The sequence below is a fragment of the Dryobates pubescens genome, chromosome Z, assembly GCF_014839835.1.
Source record: "Dryobates pubescens isolate bDryPub1 chromosome Z, bDryPub1.pri, whole genome shotgun sequence".
Taxonomy (NCBI): Eukaryota; Metazoa; Chordata; class Aves; order Piciformes; family Picidae; genus Dryobates; species Dryobates pubescens.
The window spans coordinates 67,218,276-67,243,145 of NC_071657.1; the positions used below are offsets into that span (position 1 = coordinate 67,218,276).

The 24,870-nt window shown below is 44.8% G+C and overlaps 2 protein-coding genes across 4 annotated transcripts in view; one reads left to right on the forward strand and one right to left on the reverse strand.

Moving 5' to 3' along the window:
* Positions 1–2,162: 2,162 nt before the first annotated feature.
* Positions 2,163–18,490, forward strand: RNF20 (ring finger protein 20). Of its 2 annotated transcripts, none has more exons than XM_054178637.1 (20): positions 2,163–2,207; positions 2,424–2,611; positions 2,742–2,909; positions 3,024–3,171; positions 3,325–3,507; positions 4,355–4,473; positions 5,285–5,431; positions 5,616–5,693; positions 5,909–6,028; positions 7,482–7,661; positions 7,857–7,992; positions 9,856–9,977; positions 10,311–10,708; positions 11,313–11,430; positions 12,186–12,335; positions 13,187–13,399; positions 14,878–15,003; positions 15,921–16,061; positions 16,409–16,510; positions 16,708–18,490. In XM_054178637.1, exons 2-20 carry the CDS (start codon positions 2,483–2,485, stop codon positions 16,882–16,884), a joined length of 2,955 nt encoding a protein of 984 aa, XP_054034612.1. In that variant the 5' UTR covers positions 2,163–2,207; positions 2,424–2,482; the 3' UTR covers positions 16,885–18,490. The 2 variants fall into 2 exon arrangements, with proteins under 2 accessions (XP_054034612.1, XP_009903884.1); XM_009905582.2 differs by having other exon boundaries at positions 2,441–2,611.
* Positions 18,491–20,579: 2,089 nt separating this feature from the next.
* The window catches only part of GRIN3A (glutamate ionotropic receptor NMDA type subunit 3A), a 105,272-nt gene continuing 100,981 nt past the window's right edge, over positions 20,580–24,870 (reverse strand). For both annotated transcript variants that reach the window (XM_054178421.1, XM_054178422.1), the window contains one exon: positions 20,580–22,045. In XM_054178421.1, coding sequence (XP_054034396.1) covers positions 21,709–22,045 — 337 coding nt within the window. In that variant the 3' untranslated portion in view covers positions 20,580–21,708. The remainder of the gene's footprint in view (positions 22,046–24,870) is intronic.

The window sequence follows — 24,870 nt, forward strand, 5'->3', positions numbered from 1 at the left end:
CCAGGTGGGGGCTGGTCTTTTCTCCCAGGCAACCAGTGGCAGAACAAGAGGACACAGTCTCAAGCAGCACCAAGGGAGGTTTAGGCTGGATGTTAGGAAGAAGTTCTTCATAGAAATAGTTATTTGCCATTGGAAAGTGCTGCCCAGGATGGTGCTGGAGTCCCCATTACTGTAGGTGTTTAGGAAGGAACTGCATGAGGCACTTGGTGCCATGGTTTAGTTGATCAGATGGTGTTGGATGATAGGTTGGACTTGGTGATCTCGAAGGTCTTTTCCCACCTGGTTAATTCTATTCTATTCATAAAAAGAAAATATAGAGTGGCTGGTGTGTGGGGATTTGGGTGGTGAAAATTGGAATGTTTCTTGACTGGGTGCCATGAGCATGTGAAAGGGTTTGGGCACAGTTGGTGGGCATGAATTGTAGATCAGTGACTGAGTACTGGGCACGTGGAAGTTTGCTTTCTGCAGGTGATTAATGGTGTTTGGAGTAGATTACTTTTGGCCAGTGGGAGCTGTGGGGAGTGCCAGCTGGAGGTGTATTTCAGTCTCTGTGTAGGAGAGGTTTTACTATAAGAGGAGGATTAAGATGAAGCCAAGTCCTTGGTAGGAGAGTCCTTGATAAATCAGAGTGATCTGTCTGCAGACAGAATGTGAATAGATGGGGAGTGAGGATGAGGTTGAGTTCTTAAAGGGAAGAGGGTATGGGTCAGACCCTGCTGTGAGTAGTAAGGAGAGGGGGAGCTAGAGCAGTGATGGTTAGTGGCAGGAGACAGTGTAATAAATATTTTGTCTGGGGACAAAAAGTATGAAAGGCAGTATTAACTTAATGGCTTGAGAGGTAGCAGTGACAGTTGTCCCCCACCACCTCCAAAGACCTAATAATTCTATCTAAAATCAGTGTTCACTAAATTCTGTTACTAAAAAGGAGAGAAGTGGTTAAGTGGAAGTTGTCTTTGTTTATTTTTACATTTTGAGATGTATTCAATACTGATGTTGAAAAACAGGTTACAGGAACACTGTATGGTCTGCATTTACTTCTGCATTTCATTTAGTGTAGACAGGTCTCTGTATTGGGTTGGCACAGCATCACTGAAAATGGAAGAGGAGTGCTGCTTATGGCTCATGAAGATATAAGCAATTTCATTTTTCCTCACTAGCTGCTATATATGTTTTGGAAACCCTTTAGGCAAATACTTGCTATTTTTCTAAATAATCTTTTGAGGAACTGCAAGACCTGCAGTTCAAACATAAGAAAAATTGCTGTAATGCAGAGGATCAACAGGTTTTGGGACAGGTTGCCTGTTGATACTGCCGAGTTTCCATCTCTGGAAACACTTTAAAGCTGACTGGATGAGGCCCTTGGCAGCCTGCACTGGCTGACCCTGCTGTATTCAGAAGCACTGAGCAGTTGGTCTCCAGACATATTTTCCAACCTCAGCTTGTCTGTGATTCTGTAACTAGTAGTCCAGAGCTTTGCAGGTTGTATTAACTTGGGGACATGTTCTTCCAGGAGAAGGGAAAGCTCCAGGGAGACCTTATAGTGGCTTTTCAGTACTGAAAAGGGCCTGGAAGAAACCTGGGAAGGGACTTTTTTCACAAGGGCTTGCTGTGATAGCACACAAGCAAATGGTTGGAGCTTGAGAAGGGTATATTTAGACTAGGTATTGAAAGAAATTGTTTACAGTATGGGTGGTGAGGCACTAGAACAGGTTTCCCAGGATGCTCCTTCCATAAAGGTGGTCAGTGCCACATTGGATGAGGCCTTCAGCAGTCTGGTCTACTTAAAGGTGTCCCTGCTTAGGGCAGCAGAGTTGGAACTAGATGATCTTCAAGGTTCCTTCCAACCCACACCATTCTATGAATCTGTGTCTGTGTCTCTCCTGATAGAGAGGAAAACTCCTGAAATGGGTTATCACAAACTTTGGCCTGGAATTGCTGTTCAGTTTTATAGGATTTGCAAGATTTGTAAGCTATTGCAGATCTCAAGATACTGTTGCCCTGTGCTTTAACTGGCTTTAACTTGGTATAATAAGAACTTGGTATAATAAGAACCCCATGCTTTGGCTAGCATGGGGTGAACTGGTGCCAGATACACATGCTTAGTTACTTGTAAAGTCTAACACCGATAATTTTTGTCAATACAGGAAGACATCAAAAAAGCAGAGGCTGGTCCTGCATGAAGATTTTATTTTGAAGAGCTTGATAAGGTACAGAGCTTCCATTTTAACATTACAGAGCAGTGGATTTTTTTCCCATTAACTTGCTGTTTGCAATTCTCATCCTAGTGGTGTCTTTTAAGACTGAATGTTTGACCTTTTGAATTACACGATCTGTACCATGGGCATCTTGTTGCTATGCTGGATCACTGTATTAAAACCCCCCAAATGGTGTTGTGGATGTGTGTTTCTTTACCTTTTTAATAGTGGTCTTTAATCTTCAGGAAGAGCTTTGTGAAGGCAGTGGTCTGTATGGTTTGGCCACCATGTCTGGAATTGGCAATAAACGGGCAGCTGGAGAGCCTGGCCCTTCCGCACCCCCAGAGAAGAAGGCAGGGCTTGAAGACTCGGGGACCACAGTGGAGACCATTAAGCTTGGTGGCATTTCCTCAACGGTATGCCTTCCTTGCACACTCTGAGCCTTTTGGCGTTTTGAAATCTGAAAAAAATATCTCCCTCTGCCTTCTGTATGAGCCCAGTGACCTGGGTGGCATGCATTGTGCCCTGACTTGTGCATCTGTGCAGGAGGAGATGGACATCCGGACCCTTCAGACCAAGAACCGGAAACTAGCGGAGATGCTGGACCAGAGACAAGCCATTGAAGATGAGCTGCGTGAGCACATTGAAAAGCTGGAGCGTCGGCAGGCCACTGATGATGCCTCTCTGCTGATTATCAACAGATACTGGAATCAGGTTAGTAACACTCTTGCTTTGTATGCGTCGTTCTCCTCTCCTCCTGTTCCACTGTGTTCCTTTCATTCTCCTCCATTCTTTGTCTTGCCTTGCCTTGCCCGTCCCCTCATTCAGTTTGATGAGAACATACGCATCATCCTTAAACGCTTCGACCCGGACCAAAGTCTTGGAGACCTTTTGACTGAAAGAAAAGCACTGGTGGTACCAGAACCTGAACCAGACTCGGACAGTAATCAGGAGCGCAAAGATGAGAGGGAACGAGGTGAGTTCACCTGGCTGGGAACAGTGCAAAAGATGGATTTCAGCTGTGGACAGGGTTGGCCATTTCTGCAGGTTGACAGAGGCTGTTTGATGATGAAAACTAGTGATATATTGCCTACCAGAGCACATTTTTTGCACCTCTTTCTGTTCCCAGGTGAAGGACTGGAGCCAGCATTCTCCTTCTTAGCCACTCTAGCCAGCAGCACGAGTGAGGAGATAGAATCTCAGCTGCAGGAGCGTGTAGAGTCTTCCCGCCGTGCTGTTGCCCAGATTGTGACAATGTATGACAAGCTGCAGGAGAAAGTAGATGTGCTGTCCCACAAGGTGAACAGTGGAGGTATGACCAAGGTGGCCGATACTTAAACATCCTCATGTACCTCCAGCTTAGACATAATTATGCATTGTCAGTGTTTAGGCCTGGTCCTTGTCCTGCTCCTTTATTTTTCAAAATGAATTGGCCTAGCTTTCCAAGCTCTCAACAAGCAAGACCTCCAAAACCAACTTGTACTACTCACCAGAAGTATATTATAACTGCTTCTGAATTTGAATGCTGAGAGCTCTGCCCAGTGTGTTGGGCTGAGGAAAGTCATGTTTCTGCCATTAGTGTGCAGTGCACCTGAGAAATTACAGTTGAATCTTAGTGCCCAGCTGTTAGCCACTGCATAAAAGGCTACATGCCTACAAGTGAAGAAGTGAAAGCAGTATTGCAAGCTGATGGTGGACTCCTTCATGCTTGCAGTTTAGCAAAAGGTGTAGGAATAACCAGCTCCTCAGATTGCACTGAGTTTTGAGCAAGGTGGTAGCCGTGTAATGTCTGTCAGTTCTGAAAAATGCAGAGAGTTATGCAGAAGAAATCCAAGTGACTAACTCCTGAAAATTGATGGAGATGGTTCAGTTTACACTCATGACCTTTTACAAGTGTAATGATATCAGACACTAGGAGATGGAAACTGACAGTCAGAAATGCGTAGTATGTTAAACTGCAGAGCCTTTGCTTACTGGGTGCAAGTCAAAGCTCTGTGTAGCTGGAGATGAGACCCTTGGGAGCCACCTGCTGGAAATACACAGTAGATAGTTAAATCCAGAACTTCCCAGGTTTTTCTTTTTTGTCTTTATGCTGTTTAATAATTGAAACCAGTCTTCCTTGATTTCTATTAATTTCCTTACTTATGTGCATCTCTCAGATATTTCTCTGATGGAAGAAGCAGTCCTGGAGCTCAATACCTACCTCTCGCATGAGAATGGACGGCTGCAGGAGCTGGCTGATGTTCTTCAGGAGAAGCACCGAATCATGTCTCAGGAGGTATCAAAGGGAGAGAGAAAGAAATCTGCTTTGAGGTCCTGCTTAGAATAATTTGTGTTTGCCATAGTTTGGAAAGCAGGCGATTGCCTTGGAAGACAAGAGCAATGTGGTTTGAAAGTTGCCTTTTGAACAGAGGTTATGGAAAGGGTTGTCAAGAGCTGTATGTAGATTTTCTGTGTAGTTTGGATTGATTTGCTTGTTGCATCACTGAATGAAACAATATAACCAAACCAAGTGAGTTGATGTGATTTGATTTTAAAACGGAGCAGAGAAAGTGGTAAGGAATGCTAAGGTATGTTTAAGAGCTGAGACGAGTGGTGTGACATCCTTGTCATTTCAAATTCCTTGGTTTCTCTGTGTCAGGTGTGAAAGTGTCATGACATCAGGGTGATCCCAGTCATTAAAGGTTTCACATTATTGGAGGTATTTGTTTCAGAGGTTTCAGTTCCTATAACAACCTTGTTAATGCTGGCCTAACTCAGTGTTAGGCCACCAAGAGCTGTAGTGGTCTCTGGAGGTGATGAACATATTAAAAAAACATAAATAAAGTTGAAGTAGCTGCCTGTGTCCAGATACTGCCAGCATTGTGCTTTCTACGTTTTCAGTTTTGTCTTATTTTCATGATTGTGTTGGGATTCAGCTTGTGTAAAATCCACAGCAGTTCACTGAGTAGTCTGTTGCCACAGCAGAAGGTGGGTGGAAGGCACACATGTCCAGGGTATGAGGAGTAAGAGAAAAATTAATACTGAGCAGACTCAGAAAAAGGTTGATTATATTCAAGATGCTGGCTGAAACATTGTTTCGATTGCAGTTCTCCAAGCTGCAGGAGAGAGTGGAGACAGCAGAATCTCGAGTGTCTGTTCTGGAGACTATGATCGATGACCTTCAGTGGGATATTGACAAGATACGCAAGAGGGAGCAGAGGCTCAACCGACACTTAGCGGACGTTCTTGAACGAGTAAGCATCATCCCCTTCACCAGCAAAGCAAGGGAATAGGTGTAGTTTTGAGATGTGTGGCATTATCTTATAGCTCTTTGCTGTTAGAAATGAGACTAGTGTGCCATCTTTGGTCCTGCACATGCCGTGTCAGTAGTCATGGTATTTAACTGGCTATTGATGAAAGCTGTTGCCTTTTTTGCAGGTAAATTCCAAAGGCTACAAGGTCTATGGAGCTGGGAGTAGCCTCTATGGAGGCACAATCACCATTAATGCCCGCAAGGTAATGTCAGGGGCTTGGTTGTGGGCAGTGGGAAGAGGAAAAGCTGTGCATGAGTTCCTTAGGAAGCAGATCTGATAAAAGTAGACTCTCCTTCACTTTGTGATGTTACCTGGCTGTTAGAACTGTAATTTCTGTTGCTGTATAAACAGTTACTTAATTAGTACTGACAGCTGATACATTAGCAGTAGAATTTACAAGCAATTTGTCCCCAACAGTTTGAGGAGATGAATGCAGAGCTGGAAGAAAATAAAGAGCTTGCTGGGAATCGCCTCAATGAGCTGGAGGAACTACGCCGGGATCTTGCAGAAGTAACAGCGCAGAATGAAAAACTCAAGGTCTGTTCCTGTTTGAGGATGAAGGCATTTTGTGTGGTCTGTTGCCCTGTGTCTTGCTATACTGTGTCTCTGGAAAAAGTTACTAATGCTATGGTGTTCTGTGCTTGCTCTTCAGCTGGGTAGTGTTTTGTAGCAGGTACTGCTTAGCAAGTTTATATCATAGTATCAGTCAGGGTTGGAAGGGACCACAAGGATCATCTAGTTCCAATCCCCCTGCCATGGGCAGGGACACCCCACACTACATCAGGCTGGCCAGAGCCTCATCTAGCCTGCTCTTAAACACTTCCAGGGACGGGGCCCCAACCACCTCCCTGGACAACCCATTCCAGGGCTTCACCACTCTCATGGGGAAGAACTTCCTCCTCACTTCCAGCCTGAATCTCCCCACCTCCAGCTTCATTCCATTCCCCCTAGTCCTATCACTGCCTGAGATCATGAGAAGTCCCTCCCCAGCCTTCTTGCAGAACCCCTTCAGATACTGGAAGGCCACAATGAGGTCACCTGGGAGCCTTCTCTTCTCCAGACTGAACAGCCCCAACTCTTTCAGTCTGTCCTCATAGGAGAGGTGCTCCAGCCCTCTGATCATCCTTGTGGCCCTTCTCTGGACACCTTCCAGCACCTCCAGATCCCTCTTGTAATAGGGGCTCCAGAACTGGAGGCAGTACTCCAGGTGGGGTCTCAGCAGAGCTGAGTAGAGGGAGAGAATCACCTCCCTTGCCCTGCTGGCCACACTTCTCTTGCTGCAGCCCAGGATCTGATTGGCTTTCCGGGCTGCATGACTTAGTGTATTGGTGACACCATGTGGTCACCATTGGAAATTATTGTGGTTTCTTACCTCCTATTTTCTGACCTGTTCTGTATATTTTAATGATGTCTAGTTAAAACTAATTTCACCTCTTTACAACCTCTTTGTAAACCTCCTACACCTGTCCCCTGGTCTGTTTCACTGCTGTTAGTCACAATCATTTGCTGCCCTTATTTTGTAAAGAAAATACTCTGTCTGTACTTTCATTTCTCTTCAGTCATTTTGTCTCTTACTGGTAGAAAGCTAATGCCTTCTTGCATAGGTGTTTTCTCTACTTTTCTGTCATATGCTTCTGTGTGTTCATCTTTATTGATATAGGTGATTATGGTTTTACAGTAAATTCATTGTAAAGCTAAATAATGCTTTCCAAGATCAGATCTTTGAGACAAACTGCTGCAGAACTTGAGCATCAAAACCTCACGATACAACTATGCAAGAGAGGCTTAGTGCATACAGAGAAAGCACAGCTTTCCAAAGTGGTCCTGAGGCATATCACTTTGATCTACTTCACAGCAGTGCTATTGAGCTTCTGCTTTTGCTTTTGCTTCTGGTGGCTGCACTTAATTTACTCCTGTCTTGCAGAATATACAACAAAGACAAGGAAGTAATTTTTTTTCCTTCTGTGGCATTTTCTTGTGTCCTAACTAGGTTGAGCTGCGACGAGCAGTGGAAGAGGCTGTGAAAGAGACCCCAGAATATCGCTGCATGCAGTCCCAGTTTTCTGTTCTGTATAATGAGAGCCTGCAGCTGAAGGCACATCTTGATGAGGCCCGCACTCTGCTTCATGGCACCCGTACCACACACCAGCGCCAAGTGGAACTAATTGAGGTAATACCTCTGCTCCTTCAGACCGGGGTACATTGTCACCCCATCAGCCCTCACTGCTGAGTCTGGATGGCTCTGGGAATGCTCAAGAAATTTATCTTCCTGGCAATAAGTCATCTGTTCTGGTACCTGCATTTTGATGAAAAGAGAGATACTCCAGGTCACAGCATCAAGTTCTGTCCCCTTCTTACTCTTCAGAGGGACGAGGTCAGTCTTCACAAGAAACTACGCACGGAGGTGATTCAGCTGGAGGACACCCTTGCACAAGTACGCAAAGAGTACGAGATGCTGAGGATAGAGTTTGAGCAGACACTTGCTGCCAACGAACAAGCAGGTATGGAGATCATCTGCTTTGCTTGAAACCAAACCAGTCTCTCCTTCCTAATGTTGATGAGAGGCTGCACTGCAGTAAAACACCTGTTTTAATTCCTTCTTGTTGTTTGATGCTTGTTCTGGCAGGTCTGTTTCAAAAAACCCAAAAGTCTTCCCTTGTTTTATGGGAGGCCAGTTTCATGTTATCTGACTTCCTTTTAAATGCTGCAAAAGGCATACATTTTGCTAATAATTTGTTTTCACAGAATCGATAAGGTTCGAAAAGACCTCAGAGATTGTTAAGTCCAACCTATCACCCAACACCTCATGACTGACTAAATCATGGCTTCAAGTGCCACATCCAATCCCCTCTTGAACACCTGCAGGGACTGTGACTCCACCACCTCCCTGGGCAGCACATTCCAATGGCAAATTACTCTTAAGTGAAGAACTTTCTCCTCACCTCAAGCCTAAACTTCCCCTGGCACAGCTTGAGACTGTGTCCTCTTGTTCTGGTGCTGGTTGCCTGGGAGAAGAGACCGACCCCCACCTGGCTACAACCTCCCTTCAGTTGTAGACAGCAATAAGGTCTCTCCTGAGCCTCTGCTTCTCCAGGCTAAACAGCCCCAGCTCCCTCAGCCTTTTCCTCGTCTTTAGCCACAATGTTCCCCTCTAGGTCCACTAAAGAGTGGAGATTCTTCTTGCCCTCTTTTTAGCATTAATGTATTTATAGAAATGCTTTTCATTGTCTGTCACAGAAGTGGCTAGCTTGAGTTCCAGCTGGGCTTTTACCTCTAATTTTTCTCCTACATGATCTAATGACATCCTTAAGCATATCACTAGCTGCCTCCCTCCCTTTCCAAAGGTGACATACACTCTTTTTTTCCCCCTTAATTCCTTCAAGAGCTGGTTGCTCATCCAGGCCCAGAACCTTCCCTGGCTGCTCATCTTTTGGCACATGAGCACAACCTGTTCCTGTGCCGTAAAGAGCTCCTGCTTGAAGTAGGTCCAACTGTCCTGGACCTCTTTGTTCTTAAGGGCTACTACCCAGGGTACTCTCCGAATTAGTTGCTTAAACAAGTTGAAGTTTGCTCTCTGAAGTCCAAAGTGAGGGTTCTGTTGCTATTCCTCCCTATTTCCCTGCATATTGAAAACTCCACTGTCTCATGGTCACTGCACCCTAGACAGCCTCCCACCATCACATCTCCCACCAGTCCTTCTCTATTTGAGAGCAGCAGGTCAAGCAGAGCCTGACCCCTGGTAGGCTCACTTGACAGCTGCATCAGGAAGCTGTCCTCCATACATTCTAAGAACTTTCTGGACTGCCTTCTTTCTGCTGAGTTAAGTTCTCAGCAGATGTCTGGCAGGTTAAAGTCGCCCACAAGGACAAGTATTTTGCATTATTAAAACTCCTTAATTTGGGGGATTCATTTACACACCTGGAATGACATCTTTCAAATCTCATGGGAGAAAATGAGTGATTTCTAGAGTAGCATTTAAATTTTGTTGGTTTTATTTTTGTTTGGTAGTGTGACACATTTCCCTTGGCAGATGGGGAAAAGTGATGTTGAGGGTAAATTTGGACTGGGAATTTGCAAGGACTTATGGTTGCTTGCAAAATGGACATGACTTTTATGCAAGTGTGCTGTGTGGCAGAATGGAAACAGTCCCAGTTGGGGGCTGGTCTCTTCTCCCAGGCAACCAGCTGGGATGATGAGTTGGACATGATGATCTTGAAGGTCTCTTCCAACCTGGCTTGTTCTATTCTGTTACTTTGGTTCTTTGTCATTGCTATTTACCTTGCTCTCCCCCTCCATGGAAGTCCTTACAGAAGGTCCACATCATGAATATATGGTTTGTTACAGTTGAGTTTCTGTTTTTATAGGCCCAATTAATCGGGAGATGCGTCATCTCATCAGCAGCCTCCAGAATCACAACCACCAGCTGAAGGGAGAGGTGTTAAGATACAAGCGCAAACTGAGAGAGGCCCAGTCTGATTTGAGCAAGGTATCGGAGTGCAGGGGATGCCAGGAAAGAGCAGGGAGTGCTCAGGAAAAAGGGGGAATGCTGTTACCATGCTTGCAGTATCAACTTGTCTGATACGGCATGAAGGATGTAATGCAATTTTTGATGGAGCTCTACACTCTACTGCTTCCACTTAACAAAAGGATGGTTTTCCTTTGTGGCTGTATAGAGCTTTATGGAAATTAGTAGCAGTTATGGAGAGAGCATGCAAGCATGGATTTGGGAAGACCAAGGAAAGGGGATAAAGTAGACTTCTGGCTAAGAACTCAATGTTTTGTTTTCTTATGTGACTTCTTTCTTACTGTTTCACAACAGATCCGCTCTCGCAGTGGTAGTGCTGTCTTACAATCTCAGTCCAGCACTGAAGACACAAAGGAGGAGCCTCCAGAGATCAAGCAGGAAGCTGATGATCCTTCTGCCCAAGTGTCTGTCCCCAAGGCTGCTTCTGAAGATGTTAATGAAATGAAGGCTAGGCGAGATGAGGAGGAACGGGAGCGAGAGAGACGGGAGAGGGAGAGGGAAAGAGAAAAGGAAAAGGAGAAAGAGAGAGAGCGAGAGAAAGAGAAAGAAAAGGAAAAAGAGCGAGAGCGGGAAAAGCAGAAGCAGAAAGAATCTGAGAAGGAGAGGGAGTCTAAAGAGAAGGAGAAAGGGAAGCATGAAGATGGAAGAAAGAAGGAGGCTGAAGTGATCAAGCAACTGAAGGCTGAGCTCAAGTAAGAGTTGTTGCCCCCTCCCTTTCCAGTTTAAATAGTGCCCAAGGTGGAGTATCTGTGTGAGATGACTTGTAGAGATTAGTTTGAGAGATTAGCTTTAGTGAAGTGAGAGGTTTCTGGCATCCTTTATATCTAGCTGTAATTTGCACAGTGTAGTTAACATCTCTCCCATGACAGTCTAAAGTGTGAATTGCCAACCAGATACTTACAGACTTGGTTGTTATATTAACTTTTCCAACCTACTGATTCTTTGATTCTAGGGTGTGGTTCAAGTAATCTTTATTTTTTGCTGCCATAACAAACCCTAATGCAGCAGGTTGTTAATAAAGTCCTGAAGCAGAGACAGGTATAGTTCATTTGGTACATGTTTCCTCCTCACTCTGCTTCTCTTGGCTTTTTGGCCCATGTTTCTGAACATCTTCTCAGCCTCCAGCCTGCACTTCTTTACTATTTTACATTAAACCAGGGTAAGATGAGCCAAGGATGACTCCATATGCACACCATGTGGGATACGGAGAAAATACTGCTGTAACTCTTATGCTGGATATGTAACAGTATGGCTTTCCTGCTGTGTTCTCACAGTTGCCTGTCTTCCTCTCTCCAGGAAGGCCCAGGAGAGCCAGAAAGAGATGAAGCTGTTGCTGGATATGTACCGCTCTGCCCCCAAAGAACAGAGAGACAAAGTACAGCTAATGGCAGCTGAGAAGAAGGCAAAAGCTGAGGTAGATCTCTTTTATATTACTTTTTTTTTTTTTTCCCCAGTGTGTTACTTGAAAGGTCCTTTCGGATACTGTGCACCTGAACTGTGTTGGCTTTGTCTTCAAAACAAGATTGTTGCTCTTCTCATTGTTGTCACTTACAGAGGGACTGGAACAGTCTGTAGGTGAATGGGGTGATTTGCTCCTGCTTTCTCAGTTGCAGATTCAAAGAGTGTTGAAGCTTAACACTTGTCCTGGAGACATCCACACACAGCATGTGGATACAGGATTCAGGAAATAGAATCATAGGTAGACAAGTCCCCTTCCTTCTCTTGAACTGGTAAAGAGAACATTGCTAGTGCAAGCACACATGCAACAGTCTCTAGGTTCACAAGCACAGACATATTTGCAGATCCTTCAAGTTTGTATATCTCTTGATTTCTCCAGCCCTCCCAGTCCAGGATCCATCCCTGGTTTATGGTCTTAACAGTTGCAAAGTCTAGGCTGATCCTCCTGGAAGTAATGCCTGCAGTTTCTTGGTAGCCTGCCAGTCATTGTGATAGGGGAAGTATTTTTCCTGTCTCTGTCTCCATGTATTGTGCTTATGGTATCCTTCCCTACCTCCCTGCACATCCTCTGAAGGCAGTTTCTTCAGTGTTCCAGAGAATTGTGAAAACAGGCTCTTAAAATGTTCAGGCCATATTTTTGTGTTCAGTGTAATTTCTTAAAGATCTTTTCCAACTAAAATGATTCTGAGTTCTGTTTTGTCCTTGCTCTAGCTGGAAGAACTGAGGCAGAGGGTGAAAGAACTGGAAGACAAAGAGAAAAAGGAGAGTAAAAAAATGGCTGATGAGGATGCCCTGCGCAAGATCCGAGCAGTGGAAGAACAAATTGAGTATTTGCAGAAGAAACTAGCCATGGCTAAGCAGGTGAGAAATTTGAGTGTCCTGGATGTTGCCTCTAGGAAGGAGCCCAGTGTGCCCAGGTGGCCAAGAAGGCCAATGACATCCTGGTCTGCTTCAGGAATAGTGTGACCAGCAGGATGAGAAGTCATTGTGCCCTGTGTGGGTAGAATACACCTTGAGTCCTGTGTCCAGTTCTGGACCCCACAATTTAAGAAGGATATTGAGACACTTGGATATGTCCAGAGAAGGGCAACAAGGCTGGGGAGAGGCCTCGAGCACAGCCCTGTGAGAAGAGGCTGAGGGAGCTGGGATTGCTTAGCCTGGAGAAGAGGAGGCTCAGGGGAGACCTTCTTGCTCTCTACAACTCCCTGAAGGGAGGTTGTCGCCAGGTGGGGGTTGGTCTCTTCTTCCAGCAACCTGTGGCAGAACAAGACAATGTGGTCTCAAGTTGCACCTGGGGAAGTTTAGGCTTGAGATGAGGAGAAAGTTCTTCACAGAAAGAGAGACTGGCCACTGGAATGTGCTGCCCAGGGAGGTGGTGGAGTCACCATCCCTGGAGGTGTTCAAGAGTTAGTTCCTGTCCAGCACTGGCAATAGTTATGTCACAGCTCATTCTGCTTGTCTGCCAGCAGACAAGCCACCATCTGTGAGTGCTTGTGGAGATCACCATTTCTGTTCTATACCTCCTAACTCTCAGTATCTCTGCTGTGGTGCATACATCTAGGGAATACTTTTTTCCTGGTTGCTGGAAAGATGCTGTTCTCTGATACTGAGACACCCTCCTTCGTCTCTGCTAGGTTTGGTGTCAGTAAGTGAAATGTTTAGGGTCATTGCAGGGAGTACAGTTTGACCAGAGTCTCTGACTTCTTTTGCAGGAGGAGGAGGCCCTGCTGTCAGAAATGGATGTCACAGGACAAGCCTTTGAAGACATGCAGGAACAGAACATCCGCCTGATGCAGCAGCTGCGGGAGAAGGATGATGCTAATTTCAAGCTGATGTCAGAGCGTATCAAGTCCAACCAGATCCACAAGCTGTTGAAAGAAGAGAAGGAAGAGTTGGCAGACCAAGTTTTGACACTGAAGACACAGGTAACCTGGGACAAGGAGAGAGGACAGCAGAACTGATGGGAGAAGGTGGAGTTGTGGTGGGTTAGCTCTCTAGTAGGCAGCTAAGCTTCATGCTGCTGCTTGCTTGCTTCCCCACAGTGGGATGGGGGAGAGAATCAGAAGGGCAGAAGTGAGAAAACTAGTAGGTTGAAATGGAGACAGTTCATTAGTTAAAGGAAAGTTTTGTGCACAAGCGAAGCAAAACAAGGAATGAATTCACTGCTTTCCATGGCTGGCAGGTGTACAGCCATCTCCAGGAAAGGAGAGCTTCATCAAGCATAACTATTACTTGGGAATACAAACACTATAAACTCTCAGTATCTTCTCACTTCCTGCTTTCTCCCAGTTTTTATTGCTGACCACAGCATCATATGGTATGGAATATCCCTTTGGGCAGTTGACATCTTTATTAATGACATTGATGACAGAGTGTTTTCTCAGCAAGTTTGCTGACAATATGAAACTGGGAGGCTTGTGTCCTGTGGTAGGACAAGGGGCAACAGATATAAACTACAGCACAGGAAGTTCCACCTTAGCATGAAGAAGAACTTCTTTACTGTAAGGGTCACAGAGCACTGGAACAGGCTGCCCAGAGAGGTTGTGGAATCTTCCTCTCTGGAGACCTTCAAGACCCATCTGGGTGTGTTCTGTGCAACCTGTGCTAAATTACATGGTTCTGCTCTGGCAGGGAGTTTGGACTTGATGATCTCCAGAGGTGTCCCTTCCAATCCCCAACATCCTGTGATTCTGTGAGGTTAGCTGTCCCAGTTCTGTCCCATCCCAGCCTCTTGTGTATCTTCAGCCTACTTGCTGTCGGAGCATGAAATATAGAAGATCTCCATGCTGTGCAAATACTCTTTAGCAATAACTAAACCAGAGGTGTGTTACTGATACTGTTTTTGGTCTTTAATCAAAAATCTAGCACCATAAGAGCTGCTGTGAAGAGAATTCACTGTATTCCCTGCTAAAGTCAGTACAGAAGGGAATGTTCTGCTAATGAACCTACATAAGCTGCATCAGATTTCAAAGGGACCTATCTCAGTAAGAAACAGACACTGCTGTATGAGTGTAAGATAGCTACAAGTTCATTGCTGTAGGGAGCAGAAGGAAGAATGAAAGTGGGAAGTAATTTTCCTGTTGTCATTGTTACTTCTACATATATATATTCTACCATCTTAGAACCAAGGTGGAACTGTTCCCTGCCTTACAGCAGTTCCGTAAGCCACCTCCCCAAAAAGAAGACCTCTTGGTTGTGAGTATTTCTGAGTTGTCAGTTGTTCACTGGAGAGGTCTGGATATAGCTGTTAGACTGCCAGTGTGCACAGGTTCAAGAAGAAAAAGGCAAGTCAACAAGGAATTTAATGGTAGTGAGGAGTCAGGCATGGTTTTAGTGACAACTCTGAAGACTTGTAGAATGTTCACTTCAGTCCTTCTGCATCTCTTCTCTTTTTCTCTCCAAGGTGGATGCCCAGCTGCAGGTTGTACGTAAGCTGGAGGAGAAGGAACACTTGCTGCAAAGCAGTATTGGGACAGGCGAGAAGGAGCTGGGTCTCCGAACACAGGCCCTGGAAATGAACAAACGCAAGGTGAGTAACTGCTTTTCTTCCTTTGGGATTGAGCAATTGCTTTATTTCCTGTTGGATTGTAAAACAGACTTACTGTCTTATGAGAAGCACAAAAGGCTCCCAGCTGATTTTGGTATTACAGAACTTGATGTGCCCTCCTTTTGGGCTAGTATACCAGAAGGCTGAGGAGTCCTGAAGAGAGTTCTGATTAGAAGCATTGTAGACTGATGTTTTCTCTGATAAGGAGGGGCAGGTAGGTCATAGAAGTTTTCATTAAAGTCTTATTAGGGAGATGAAGTAATTGCCTTTAAAAGGAAACCTATTGTGAAAGAAGAGGCAGTTTGTTTATTTCCAGGGCCAGGTCTCAACATTCCCCAGTCATATTTTCATGTCAAAGCTTTGATCCCAGTTAACTTCATCTGGTGTGGTGAGAGATAAAATAAACACCTTGCAGCTCTGTCTAGTTCAGCTTATAGAGTTGCCTCTAAGCAATTTAATAGAAAAAAAGGTAAAAGATGGCAGAAAATAGTTTGTAACATGTCCCTGCTGACTGCAGGGGGGGGTGGACAAGATGACCTTTTGAGACTCTCTTCCAAGCTGATGCCTTCTGTGATTCTATACCAAGAAGAGAATACTGTGGTCAGTAGTGTCCTTCTAAGTGACATGCATGGCAGCATCACAGTGCTGGCTCTACTGAAAAGGAATGTCAAAGCTAAATGATTAGAACTTGTTACTAGTAAGGTATTTTGCTCTGGAAGTAATGTTTAGGGAGTAATTTCAGTTACTACATTTGGAAGTATCAAAATCAGATTGGAAAAATAGATCCCCAGCACCCTGGAGCATTCTGTGAGCAGTTTGGGATTGCCAAACAGAGGGACTAGAAATGGCTAGAGCTTTTTTACCTTGTTTGATGCTTCTGCACTGGCTTTCTTTTTCAGGCCATGGATGCAGCACAGCTTGCAGATGACCTGAAAGCCCAGCTAGAGCTGGCTCAGAAGAAGTTACATGACTTCCAGGAGGAGATTGTGGAAAACAGAGTTACTAGAGAGAAAGAGATGTTCAACTTCAAAAGAGCTGAGGTATATACTTCATGTCCGGTCCTTCAATATCTATCTGCTTTGGTGTCTGTGTCCTTGTGCATTGAGTGTGGAGTGGGTTCCAACTGCAGAGACTGTTTCGGGGTGTGTGTTTAGTTTCACTTTGGTGGCAGCTTCATCAGGTCTTGGCTTTTTCAGGTTTTATTCACTGATAAATGCTCAATACACATGGTACCAGATGGTAGTGTGTAATCTGTTGTAAGGCTGTTGGACAGTTGGGGATGAAGGTATGCCAGGTGCACTGCTGGCCAGGTGCTATTTGTTTTTGGTTCCTGAAGCAGCTGTGACAGTGTATACTGCTCATTTGTTTGGTCTCTTGTTTTGTGCAGGAAGATATTTCGAGGTTACGCAGGAAGCTGGAGACCACTAAGAAACCTGACATGGTTCCCAACTGTGATGAGATACTGATGGAGGAAATCAAGGATTACAAGGTGAGCAGCCATCTTTTAGCTTCAGCTCTTCTTTAGTCAAAGGGCTGTGTCGTCACATTTTCGGTGTTAGACATCTCTTGGCTCTGTTTCAGCATCGTAGCCCTCTCTTGCATTAGAGAAACCACTTCACCTTCCATCACCTTTCAGCACACCTGCTGCAGTGCCTTGGCCCTGACTGTAATGCTCCTGCCTTGCAGGCCCGTCTGACCTGCCCTTGCTGTAACATGCGGAAGAAGGACGCGGTGCTCACCAAGTGCTTCCACGTCTTCTGCTTCGAGTGCGTGAAGACGCGCTACGACACCCGGCAGCGCAAGTGCCCCAAGTGCAACGCAGCCTTCGGCGCCAACGACTTCCACAGGATCTACATCGGCTGAGTCCTTCCGCTGCAGCCATGGAAGGTTACTGCTTACGCTGACCACCCGGCCCCCCTCACCTGTGTGGCTGTCACTTTTGGGGTTAGTCAGTGCTTCTGTAAGCTGATCTTCAGTCTCTTCTGGAATTGTGGTTAGGATGCAAAAGAGAATCTGGGTTCTTGGTTCCTTTCTTGTCCTTTTTCCTTTACTCTTTCACTCAGCTTTTGTGGATTCTTTGTGCCCGAGAGGACGTTTCCCGTCTGTCACTTTAACACTATTGAGTTGGGACCATCTAGCTGAAGTCCTACCTTGATGGGATGGAAGCTGTCAGTGGTACAGCAGAGGTAAATGAGGAGTTGGGTTTGGGTGGTGCTTACTAAATCCCATCAAGGTAGGGTAGTGTTTCTGAGAGTGAATAGTTTCCCAACTAAAGAGCCAAAGACTTCAGTGGAGTGACTCTCTTAGACATGTATTTTCCTGAGGCAGGGCAAGAATCTGTGAAGGCTGGTGCATTAATAAACATCTTCCTTACCCTCAAAAGCAAAGGCACATCTTAGTATCCGGAAGAGGAGAAAAAGAAGGTGTTGAGGAATCTTTGGAAACAACATTCCACTAATGAGCCCTGGTTGATGTGGACAACTTCCCCTAGGTTGAGGCATTGCTGTCATTGTCCTTAGTTTCCAAACAAGAATTTTAGGAGTTACTGTGTTGCAGCTTTGCCACAAAGACAGATCTTGCAATGCAGGAATCTAATAAAAGCTGTTATTTGGGTTATTTTTCTGTTTTTTTTTCCTTGCCTCTGGTAGCATCTAGCTGTGCTCCTTCCTTATTGGAAACATTTTTCACAATCTTTAAGCTTCTGAAGTAGAGAGATTAATGCCTTCCTTACTCTGCATTCAAAACTTACTTAAGTAAAACAAGCTCTGTCCTGTTGGCTGCATCTTCACTATCTTATTCCTGACACAACAGAAGGCCCAAGATGCTGGATTATTTATGCTGTCATTTTGTTTTAGCTGCAGGGAACTTTGTGAAAGGACATGGCATAGGTTACAGTCCCTATGCTCCCTATAGTGCAAGGTAGTACTTGAAGTCTGCTCCTAAAATAAAAGTGCAAAGTCATTTAATTACAGCATTCTTGCAAGGTGCCAGTTGTCAGAGGTTTGTCTCATCTGTATTACCTTCCTGTATTCACTGTAGGAAGTAACAGAAACAATAGTAGACTGTCTTATAGTATGCATTGTCTTTCTGAAAGCATTCAGATAAAGGAATTAAACCTTGTAGACCTTACTATGAATCCTGAAAAGTGAGAAGAAATCTGTGATCCCACCTTTGCAAGGGCAAGCTGGGATGCTAAGAGTTTGTGGTGTGACTTCAGTTACAATGTGTGTGCAAGATACTAAAGCAGAACCCCCTTTGCTTTCACTGGACATTGCTCTTGGGATTAGAGTTTATGATGTCAAGTTGGACAAGGAGTGGTATGTTAGGAATACTAACGCTGAGTGTAGATTTTGTGATACAAATCCTTGTTCATTAAAACCAGAAGATGGGTCACCAGCAACTATTGTCTTCATCTTCAAACAGCTTTACTCTTAATAGAAGACTTCCTTTTACAGTTGTGAGCTGCAACTTAAACAGGCCTTGCAGAAGGGCAAAGCTCCTTTATCCTTTCCCAGTTTGAAAATCAAGCTTGAAGCTTTTGTGTGTATCCTGGCAGTGTTGGGATGTGATGGGAAACAAAGACTTGAAACAGCCTGGATTAGTTTCACAGATGAGGTTTGGAAACTACTATTTCCTTTCCTCACCAGGAAAAGTATTTTCTTATTGTAAAATAATATTTTTGTTTCAGCTTAAAGTCCTTGAAGCTCATTATGGAAGTAACTACATTTCTTTCTGTGCTTATAAATTAAACATTGAGAAGCAGTGAAAAATTTTAGATTATCTGTTTTGACAGAATGAATGGAAATAATTAGAAGTTTATCAAGAACAGAAGTATTTGGGGATAAAAGAATGGGTGTGACAAGTGTTCTTATATATATATATATAAAACTCTGTCTAAATGCAATGTCAAAGACAGAGAAATTAAATGTAAATGGAAAAGTCTCATCTACAGTCTCCAGTGCATAGCCAGTCTCCTTGTCATAGCCAGTCCTGCTTATGCAGTGTGGAGGCATTGGCAGATGTGTGATACTCCCCATCACTCAGCAAGCTGGTTTTTTGGTCTCCTATGGTGTCAGGCTGGACCAGGAGTTGAGTAAGAAAATAACATTGCCAGAATATGTCTCTGTTTGTAGAAGCAGCAGTATCTTCTCCCCGAAGGCCGCTATCTCGTTGGTGCTGCAGTGATTTGGAGCACTCCCTGCTCTGCATTTGACATAGGAATTGCCTTGAAGGCACCCACCAGGAATACAGATTTTGGCTTAACATTAATGATTTGGTAGTTGACTTTTTTGCTTTTATATTTTATTTTTCAAATGTGATTTGTTTGAAAGATTGAGTGTTTGGGTTGGGACTTTGAACTAAAACTTTTGTTTATGACATTAGCATTTTCAGGTGCTTCTTTTGGAAAAAACAAAACCCTTCTGGGACTTGTGCATGTGGAGATAAGAAAATAAACTGTTGATAAACACACTGATAAAATTGGCCTGGAATATTTCTTTCTTAGTGTTTGTCTAAGTGTTCATCTGACTAAATGATGGTGGAGGTTGTTAAGGTACTGGATACTATGCAAATGAATATCTAAGTGAGGGAGGGTAAGGGAAGGTAGCAAAAGCAACCAAAGTTACCTGTAGTCATCTAGCTCATTGTAGCCTGGAGAAGAGGAGGCTCAGGAGAGACCTCATTGCTGTCTACAAGTACCTGAAGGGAGGTTGTAGCCAGGTGGGGGTTGGTCTCTTCTGCCAGGCCACCAGCACCACAACAAGAGGACACAGTCTCAAGCTGCACCAGGGGAGGTTTAGGCTGGATGTTAGGAAGTTCTTCCCGGAGAGATTGGCCATTGGAATGTGGTGCCCAGGGAGGTGGTGGAGTCACCATCACTGGAGGTGTTTAAGAAGAGACTGGATGGGGCACTTGGTGCCGTGGTTTAGTTGATCAGATGGTGCTGGGTGGCAGGTTGGACTCGGTGATCTCAAAGGTCTTTTCCAACCTGGTCTATTCCTATTCAGGAAGGAAAGAAGGGACCTCCTAGGTCTTTCAGACCTATCTGATCTGCAGGGCTCTGGCTCCCACCTTCCTAATTATCCTAATGTTGAGGGGAATTTTCAAACCACCGCACCTGACTCAGCTGAAAGAAGCAGAAATGCTGCTCAAAAGCAGAGGACAAGGAGTGGACAGGGAATAAAATTATGACATCCTCTTGATGAGGCTAATTAGTGTGGGTACCACTGCTACCAGCTTTTATTGGTCCAGGCAGAGCTTTTAGTTTGCAAGTGTTCTGTTTTGGTTTTTCCCCCAAAGGTTCAAGATCCAAAAAAGTAGAATGCCTTTATCAGACCCCTACCTACAGTTTCAGATCTTACTGTAACCTTTACACTATGCCTGGTGAGAACATGACCCCTGGCTGCATTCACACAGATGACTGTGAAGATACAGGGAGAATAAAAATTACTTCAGTGAAATACCTGGGAGGCCAGACTTAATAGTGTCACAAATATTGTTTTACTTGGTAATATGGGATGTGTTGGGAGGTGTTTAAAAAACAAACAAAAAACCTCACACAACAGAAATCCTGTTTCAATAACAAAGTCAGTTGGGTTGATGCAGTATTTATTCAGATGCTGAACAGCTTACCCTTCCTTCCCCTCATTATCCAGGTGTGGGAGGGAGCTCCATTCAGTACACTGTCTTTGAAACCACAACTTTCATTCTTCACAGTGGGCCCTGGTCCACAAGGAGGCTTTGGTGACTCCCTTTGACTCTGATGGGAGCTTGGTGTCAGAACAAATAACGGACCAGAGCCCCTCTATTAGCTGGGCTGTGAGAAAGAACCTTGCCAACTGAAGATAGATAATATTAGGGAAGCAGATTCACACTGGTAAATACTGATTTACAGTACTGCCACCCCTCCCCTCCTTGCTCTGCAAACCCATCCCCTCACATCTGCCAGTGCAGCTGTTTGCATGGCTTCTCTCTGGGTGGGAGTGGAAGCCAAACTGGGGCTCAGAAGCAGACAGAGGTGGTGCTTTGGTTTTTTGACAAGTTATTTTTAAGCTGTGTTAGTTCCTTCATCACTGTCACAGAGCAGCCACATCTGCGCTTTTGCTGACAGAGCTGAGAGAATGCTGTGTACTGGGATTGCCACCAAGAATTTGTCTTGTGAAACCACAGCCTGTGCCAGGAGGGAAGGGGGTTGCCAACACAGAACTAGCACCTGGTGTAATGAGGCAACCATAAGGAGCCTTAGCATGAACTGAGACTAGACCCATAGATACCACAACAAAAACATACCAACAAAGAACATGCTTCCAATGAGCAGTTTAAATGTCTGTTTTTTTTTACATATCCCCTTTTTTTGTCGTTTTTTGAATTGATGCACAGAAAGGGCTAAGATGGTGGGAATCTCACTGTAATGTCAACTGGAGAAGCCAGGAACTCCTAATGTTTGGATGTTCCTTGTTTCTCCAGTCCTTTAGGAATGGTGAATGTTTGCCAGGAGAATGAGAGACTTGTTAGGAAGAGTCAGGAGGGTGGCAGTGGTTGAGGGCTGCTGCAATCCTGCTCTCATGAAGAGCATATTGCCTGCTTTCTTTTTGCACCTCTTTCTGGCATTACAAAAAGTGTGTTACAAATTTTACAGAGGATGGGGAGAAAGGGGAAAAAAGTGGGAAAGGGCCTGGGTGTGCTGGCCTAGGGCTCTGCAGTCCTATTTGTCCTCTGATACTCTTCCAGCTCAGATTTCCTGTCCATGGCGAGCTGCAGCTCCTTCTTGATGATTTCAATCTGCTTCTCCAGCTCAGTAAGCTCTTGCATCACCGAGGTCCTAGCAGTATTGAGGGACTCTGCTTTCCCATTGGTGGTTAAGGATGCTGGAGCCTCTCTCTTCACCTGTGGCAGGGGGATGTCCTGGTGCTGTCGGATCGTCACTTCGTTTTGCCCTTCGTCGGTGCAGATGTATTTTTTCCGGTGACAGTTGCCCAGATGGCCTGTATTCCACACAGCATGCTGGCTGTTGCCTACATGGGACCTGAACAGAGATGTGAGTTAACACAAGCTTGGAGCCTGCCCTTGTGTGTATGCAGCACACCCCTGTCAGCCATCCATCCTACTGGAAAAATACCCTGCTGCTGATACGAATTGCATAGAAATATTCCTTTAGCCTCTGAATGATTTTTTCTGGAGGAGCACATAAATGGCCACATTGCTGTGATTAAACCATGGCAGAGAGCAGAAACCTAAAATCCATCCTCCCCAAAACTTCCTTTTTGTTATGAAATTGCAGTCCTCCCAACCTCCAGTTCAGGAAAGTGTGAGTCCACCTTCAAAGCTTTCTGGAAGCTTTTGTAGTTCCAGTGACCTTAGGTAACTACAGCACTGCAGTCCTTTTTCGGCTCCCAGTGATAGCTTCAGCATTTGCTCCCATGGAGGAGGGAAGGGGCTGCCTAGAGTTGGGGTGTGGAGATGAAGGGGAATGTTGAGTAACTGTGTGCTTTTGGGATTGGATGTGATGAAGTGGTGCATCAAGACCATGCAGGTGCAGATCTAAGTTTCCTGGTAGAACAAACAGAGTTTGGAGTTTTTGTATTGGGGGAAAAATTCTCATTTGGGAACTTCTTCAAGGATTTCCCTGTTTCCCTGTGGTAAAGTCTTGCCAAAACACACTGATCCCAAAGAATTTCCCCCCTCTTTTCTTGGGAACATCACTGTGCAGCCCTCCCAAATCAGGGCATTTCCTAGGGTTTCTTCCCAAATTGAGGAGCACCCTGTGGCCCCCCTTCTCCAACTGGAACACAAGGAAGCACAGTTTGCTGTTGTGACAAAGGAGCTTGGCTTTCCTACCTTCTTTGCCTTTTGGATAAAGCTGTGTGCATTCATTTTACAAAGCGAGGATGAAACTCTCCATTACAGAAGTCTCCTGTGGGTATCCTTGGACTAAATGCCTATTAGTGTGAGCTACCAAGGAAGTTAGAAAGTGGAAATTTCTTTAGGGGAGGTGGTGAGCAAGGGATAAAGGGAGGCTTTAGGCAGGAGCATCAGCCCCAGCCTGAGCCCCGCTCTGGAGGGCTCAGGGAAAGCCTAGAGGGCATGTGTTGGTAAAGTTTTTGTGTAGATCAGCAGTTTTTTCACACTTCAAAATAAAGGACAGGAAGACTCTCAAGTCTTGTGCCAAACTGGATGTGTGTTTTGTAAAGCAATTCTGTTAATCCCCTGAAGAGATACAAAAATCAGTGCTTCTCGAGCATGTTTCAGGAAGGGAATAGGATTAGCCTGAGCAGGAAGAAACTAGCAAATTGTTTCCAGGGCCATGAGCAGAAAGCCACCATGCTGTATTTCCACACCTGCCAAAGAATGGAACTACTGACAGGGGGCTGTGGTGCCCAAAGATATCTCCCTGCCATATAGCTCTGGAGAACCCATGGTCCTGGGCACCCACTGCAACCAACTTGAGTTAAAGCAGAAGTACCTGTCTCAGAGAAGACTTAGCTCTTTACTTTGTAAATATTTCTCAGTCAAAACATTTCTTCTTTATTTTCTGGTACATTTTATTTCCTCTTGTAAATCAAAACACAGCTTTCTGATAAAAAGTAACTGACATAGTTTCTGCTGGGTGGTACTTCTGCCTGGGGATCTGGGCAGGATGTTTCAACTAAGGCCAGAGTTTGGAGTTCACACTCAGGTTTGAGCAAGTAAGTGAACACCTTTACAATCTGGTTGAAGATGATGAGCAGCTCTCCTAGCTTTTGGAAAGTCATAACCTGAAAAAAACCAAACCAAACTAGAGAAGAGCAAGAAAGCTGGGAAGGGGTTTGGAATACAAGCCCTGTGAGGAGAGGCTGAGGGAGCTGGGGTTGCTTAGCCTGGAGAAGAGGAGGGTCAGAGGAGACCTTCTTGCTGTCTACAACTACCTGAAGGGAGGTTGTAGCCAGGTGGGGGTTGGTCTTTTCTCCCAGGCAACCAGCACCAGAACAAGAGGACACAGTCTCAAGCTGTGCCAGGGGAGGTTCAGGCTGGATGTTAGGAAGAAATTCTTCATAGAAAGAGTTATTGGCCATTGGAATGTGCTGCCCAGGGAGGTGGTGGAGTTACCATCACTGGAGATGTTTAGGAAGAGACTTTATGGGGTGCTTGGTGCCATGGTTTAGTTGATTAGATGGAGTTGGGTGATAGGTTGGATTCGATGATCTCGAAAGTCTCTTCCAACCTGGTTAATTCTATTCTATTCTATTCTATTCTATTCTATTCTATTCTATTCTATTCTATTCTATTCTATTCTATTCTATTCCATTCCATTCCATTCCATTCCATTCCATCCTAACAGTGGGGTTTTTCTTCCCTGAGGAGAGCAGCAGTGGCATAATACAAATTCCTTCTACCTCTCTTTTGTATATTGGTATTTTTCATTATCCCACATGAGAAGGTGGGCATTATGTTATTAGGTGTCTCCAGTTAAATTTGCTGTAATTCTTTGCAAACAGCAGTTCAGACCATGAGAAGACAAAGGATGGTGGGTGGGTGTGCATACACACACACACACGGGCTGGATGTTGTGTGGGCAAAAGTTTTTTTGGCAGCAGCACATCTTCACTCTTAAGCCTGAAAAAAATACTTGTGTAGGTCTTTTTCTAAGCTGTTATTCTATAGCGGGCGGTTACAGCAAATGGAGAGCAAGTGGTATCCTCTGGGTGCATCAAGAAGAGTGTGTCCAGCAGGTATAGGGAAGTTCTTCTACCTCTCTACTCTGCCCTCGTGAGACCACACCTGGAATCCTGTGTCCAGTTTTGGGCTCCTCAGTTCAAGAGAGACAGAGACCTGCTGGAGAGAGTCCAATGGAGAGCTACGAGGATGATTAGG

What these genes read in the sequence shown, in the direction of transcription:
- RNF20 (XM_054178637.1), top strand. Translation starts at nt 2,483, where the DNA reads ATGTCTGGAATTGGCAATAAACGGGCAGCTGGAGAGCCTGGCCCTTCC. An exon ending in TTGGTGGCATTTCCTCAACG is followed by an intron (nt 2,612 to 2,741) that starts GTATGCCTTCCT and finishes GCATCTGTGCAG; the next exon opens with GAGGAGATGGACATCCGGAC. An exon ending in CAACTGAAGGCTGAGCTCAA is followed by an intron (nt 10,709 to 11,312) that starts GTAAGAGTTGTT and finishes TCCTCTCTCCAG; the next exon opens with GAAGGCCCAGGAGAGCCAGA.